The 5,260-nt window shown below is 33.8% G+C and overlaps 1 protein-coding gene across 1 annotated transcript in view; it reads left to right on the top strand.

Moving 5' to 3' along the window:
• The first annotated feature begins 222 nt into the window (after positions 1 to 222).
• LOC117119816 (serine incorporator 2-like) overlaps positions 223 to 5,260 on the top strand; it is a 49,541-nt gene continuing 44,503 nt past the window's right edge. Inside the window, exon 1 of the mRNA XM_033264749.1 lies at positions 223 to 384. Within this exon, the coding sequence (XP_033120640.1) occupies positions 325 to 384 (60 nt within the window). The 5' untranslated portion in view covers positions 223 to 324. The remainder of the gene's footprint in view (positions 385 to 5,260) is intronic.

Raw genomic sequence — 5,260 nt, 5'->3', positions numbered from 1 at the left:
ATTCTTAAGCATTTCAACTGATTAAGACAAAGATTAGGGACTGGAACCCAGTCTAATGTTGATGATGATGATAATGATGATGATGATGATGATGATAATGATGAAAATGATGATTATGAAAATGATGATGACATTGATAATAAAATAATAAACGAGGAACATTCTGGCCAATCAGCGACGTTGATGCTACTCAAGACCCACCCCCAATGACGCCATGCTTAACAAGATCAAAACAGTACAGCACAATGCTGTTCAGTTGCATGAGCGAAGACAGATGATTGTTAATTGTGTATCAAAAGTCGAGTATGTTGTGAAAAAGAAGTCATGTCTAGATCAAGAAGGGGCCGAGAGGAAGAAACACAACCTAATAACTTTAAAACACTGGTAAGTTGTATGTTCGTTTACATGTGTTCGTAAACTTAGGCTAGGCTAGCCTGAGGATTCTTTTGTTTGCTTTGTAAGACCCCCGAGTTGTAGTCAGCCCCGATAAATTGGGCGATGTCCTCCGTGCTTGGGCTGGCTATAGCAAGCTATGATTTCTTAGCCTAGCCTACTGTATGTGTGAGTTTCATAGACGAACAAATCTATGAATTGAACTAAAAGAGGGATCTTAAGATAATATTTAACAATTTAATTTTGAAAGTTTGAATTCTGTGCTTTTGTTCAATCAATTAATTATTGATGTGGTGAATTTAGGACATAATACATATCTATATGGGTGCAGGTCAACTCGGCCACAAGTCAACTCGGCCACAGTCAACTCGGCCACAAGTCAACTCGGCCACAAATCAACTCGGCCACAAAAAGTTCGGCTGCAGTCAACTCGGCCACAAGTCAACTCGGCCACAAGTTAACTCGGCCACAAGTCAACTCGGCCACAAGTTATTTATAATTAAAATGAAATGTAGATACGGTATTACAGTTTCTGCATCCTTTTTCTTCAATATGATTAAAATGAAGTACACAGTATATTTTAGTAAAATTCTGATCATCGTCACATCGTCGTGAGATCGTTGTATACATTTCTTCACACTGTAATCTTATTCAACAGAGAATGGAATAAAATCTGACAATTGTAACATTAACAATTTAAGGAATCTTAATAATTAAGAAAAACACATATTAATGTTTAATTTTGTTCACGTTAAAACACTGACATAAAACATGAGTACATACTGTAGACCTAATCATAAAAAATTGAAATAGAAAAACCACATTATAATTTTTTTAAATGTTAAACATTTATTTTGAATCCGACTAAAATCAAATGAATGCACGATGGCGTGCATTTCGATAATATTTTCTTCAGAACCACGCCCAAGAATTAGGCCTACGTTAAAATTAGGGGGGGTGCAGCATCTGATATCAATTATCCACAATAGGAACAATTGGTATTGTTGAGTGATTTTATTTGTTCATATTTCTTTTAGGACAAACGGATTAGAATGGATCTGCCAATACCAAATTATAATTTTACTAAAATAAATGTGAATGAACGTGAATAAAAATTAAAATAGGCCTACATGTAGTGGTTCTGTAAATTTGTCAAGTATACTATACAGTGATATTAATTACAGTAGGAATAAATGAGTATGGTACCTGTCTCTTATACACGTTTATTTTTATAATAATAGTAACTAATTAGTAATAATAATAATAATTATGATACTTATAATACTAGGCCTACTTAGTAATAATAGGGTAATAATATCGATAATAAAGGTGACAACAGCAACAACAACAACAATAATAATAATAATAATAATAATAATATGAGAAAAATACCAATAAAACACCAATAACAATATTTTTAAAATTACTATTATTTTAATAATAATACTAAGACTAATATATAATAATAATATGAATTTAAAAAATTGAGAATTTTGTATTATATATATTGTAACAATAATAATATCAGCAAAAATTTAAACAATACATAATGTTAATGCTAAGACTAATAATTGATATTAAAACTAACGGTAATAAAAACAATAATAACAATGACACCAATAATAACAGCANGCAATATTATTGTGGCCGAGTTGACTTGTGGCCGAGTTAACTTGTGGCCGAGTTGACTTGTGGCCAAGTTGACTGCAGCCGAACTTTTTGTGGCCGAGTTGATTTGTGGCCGAGTTGACTTGTGGCCGAGTTGACTTGTGGCCGAGTTGGATCGAATTCATCTATATTACTAACTAGGTATCTAGGCCTGGCTCACTAGGCGGGATATGACTTCTTCGGCCGCCGACATTTTCGGCCGCCGACATTTTCGGCCGCCGACATTTTCGGCCGCCGACATTTTCGGCCGCGCGAGATTTGTATGGAGCGCCAGTTGGGCATTTCTCCACACCGCATGCTGTGGCGGCGTAAGCCTTTGTTAAACTAAATAATTGCTGTCATGTCGCACAGTAATATTTATGTATTTATTTTAGGTACATTGTACGTATATAATAATTGCTTTCATGTACAGTATTAGGGTGTCCAGAGGTAGCTTCCATACTGTGTGCCACGATAACGCTACCGCGCGCCCATCGCTAGGCACGCGCTATACTAACGCGGTGTTTCTCGTTACTGGTAAACAATTTTGATTACTAATTAGTGATGATGATAAATGAGGTATGAAAAAAATTCTTTGATTGTCTATTATTTTAATTATTTCTCTGTAATATCAAAGATTCAATATTTCCATAATGTCAAATCAGTTACGTGAAAATTAGGCCCGAAGAGAGCAAACCCATCTAGCGTGTACAGCTGCACATCAATACAGAACCACCCATGGTCAGGGCCATGCTTGTTTTCCTTCCGGTTTCTATATATGAGCCTCTCACAACCTAATAATTTTTTTTGCTCCTACGCCTAAACAAAATAGTTCTACGTGACATGTCAAATTCACTCTGCACATGTTTTTTTCTAAGTACTAAAAAAACGGTTCAATTTTGAAACAATGGATTTGATTGGTCGAACCAAACAGCATGCCCAAATTTTTCCCACTGCTGTACACAGCGCTTCGCATCGACCATGAGGAAAAATTTAGCGAGCGCTGTGAGTGTGAGCGATGTTTACGAAGGATTACTGTTGAATCTCGTAAAATTTGCTTCTGTACAATTCTTGATCATACTGAATTTACAAAGAGAAGGCCCATTATTTAAACTTGGTGTCATGTCCATACTTAATTTTAAAGATAGATATTTAGTTGATAATCACTGGACTTTCCGAACGTGTCTAGGCCTAGATCCATGCCTGTATTTTTCTCTGTACCGTAACTACACTAGGGCCCGGGGCCAACTTTATTTTTGAGGCTGACTTCTCGCCAGTTTTCTTAGGCCCTGGTTAATTAGTTATTACAGATTGAATTTTTAGTTGACAAAAATGTTTTCTATGGACATCGGACATTAATTTATGTTTCATTAACTTTTATTTTTTCATATTTCTTTCAGGACAAACGGATTAGAATTAATCTGCCAATACCAAATTATAATTTTTTTAAATGTGAATGAACATGAATAAAAATTAAAATAGGCCTACATGTAGTGGTTCTGTAAATTTGTGCAGTTTACTATACAGTGATATTAATTACAGTAGGAATAAATGAGTATGGTACCCATTAAAATTATTATTCTTCGTAGACTTTGTGACACATCACATCAATCATATTTAAAATTAGTACAAATAAATAAGACGACAAACACATTTCTTTATTGTTTGAATAATTGTGGTGATTCCCTTAATAATATATAAAAGAAGAATATATTTTGTTGTAAAATGAAATCAATATATTCTGGCTTCAAAAAACGATCGCCCTGGCCTACACGAACTCTGTACTACTTCTTTCCATATCTTCAACACACTGCCTACCGCCGTTGTGAAGGGCCGTCGTGTCACGTGCTGCTAATTTGCATATAACATCGTGAAAAAAACATCTCTTATTTTATTCAAATCAAACAATATTTCGTCAATGAAATTAGTTTATTAACATTATATTTTAAATAAAGATTCCATAAATGTATTTATTTGTATTCTGATGGCATTAATTATACAATTAATTAACACCTAATATGTGACATTCTATACAGTCGCCGATAGAGGGTGCTATTTGTTTACCTTTTCCGTGGCCAAATTCACTATATTTCCCCCATTTTTCTGGGCCATAACTCTGGAAGTAAACATCAAAAAATCGTAATTTTTGCTTTTATGAAATATTGAAAGTAAATACTATCCACCTGTAAAAGAATTAGTTTGCGAGTCGAATGTTTAGAATTCTTATCGGACACCCTAACAGTATTATTTACTTACTTATTTCAAGTATGTGGATTTCATTTATTGTAAATAAAAATTTTTAAAAAGTGTCTTACATTGAAGAATTGTAAAGCTTCAGTATTTTATTTGTTTTACAGAACAGTATTGTTATTCATTATACAATTTGAAACTGTAGGTCATGATGATGATGATGATGATGATGATGATGATGATGATGATGATGATGATGATGATGATGATGATGATGATGATGATGATGATGATGATGATGATGATGATGATGATGATGATGATGATGATGATGATGATGATGATGATGATGATGATGATGATGATGATGATGATGATGATGATGATGATGATGATGATGATGATGATGATGATGATGATGATGATGATGATGATGATGATGATGATGATGATGATGATGATGATGATGATGATGATGATGATGATGATGATGATGATGATGATGATGATGATGATGATGATGATGATGATGATGATGATGATGATGATGATGATGATGATGATGATGATGATGATGATGATGATGATGATGATGATGATGATGATGATGATGATGATGATGATGATGATGATGATGATGATGATGATGATGATGATGATGATGATGATGATGATGATGATGATGATGATGATGATGATGATGATGATGATGATGATGATGATGATGATGATGATGATGATGATGATGATGATGATGATGATGATGATGATGATGATGATGATGATGATGATGATGATGATGATGATGATGATGATGATGATGATGATGATGATGATGATGATGATGATGATGATGATGATGATGATGATGATGATGATGATGATGATGATGATGATGATGATGATGATGATGATGATGATGATGATGATGATGATGATGATGATGATGATGATGATGATGATGATGATGATGATGATGATGATGATGATGATGATGATGATGATGATGATGATGATGATGATGATGATG

The sequence above is a fragment of the Anneissia japonica genome, unplaced genomic scaffold (assembly GCF_011630105.1).
Source record: "Anneissia japonica isolate Jap-2015-1 unplaced genomic scaffold, ASM1163010v1 scaffold724_len3256291_cov202, whole genome shotgun sequence".
Taxonomy (NCBI): domain Eukaryota; kingdom Metazoa; phylum Echinodermata; class Crinoidea; order Comatulida; family Comatulidae; genus Anneissia; species Anneissia japonica.
This window is presented reverse-complemented; position numbering and strand designations above follow the sequence as displayed.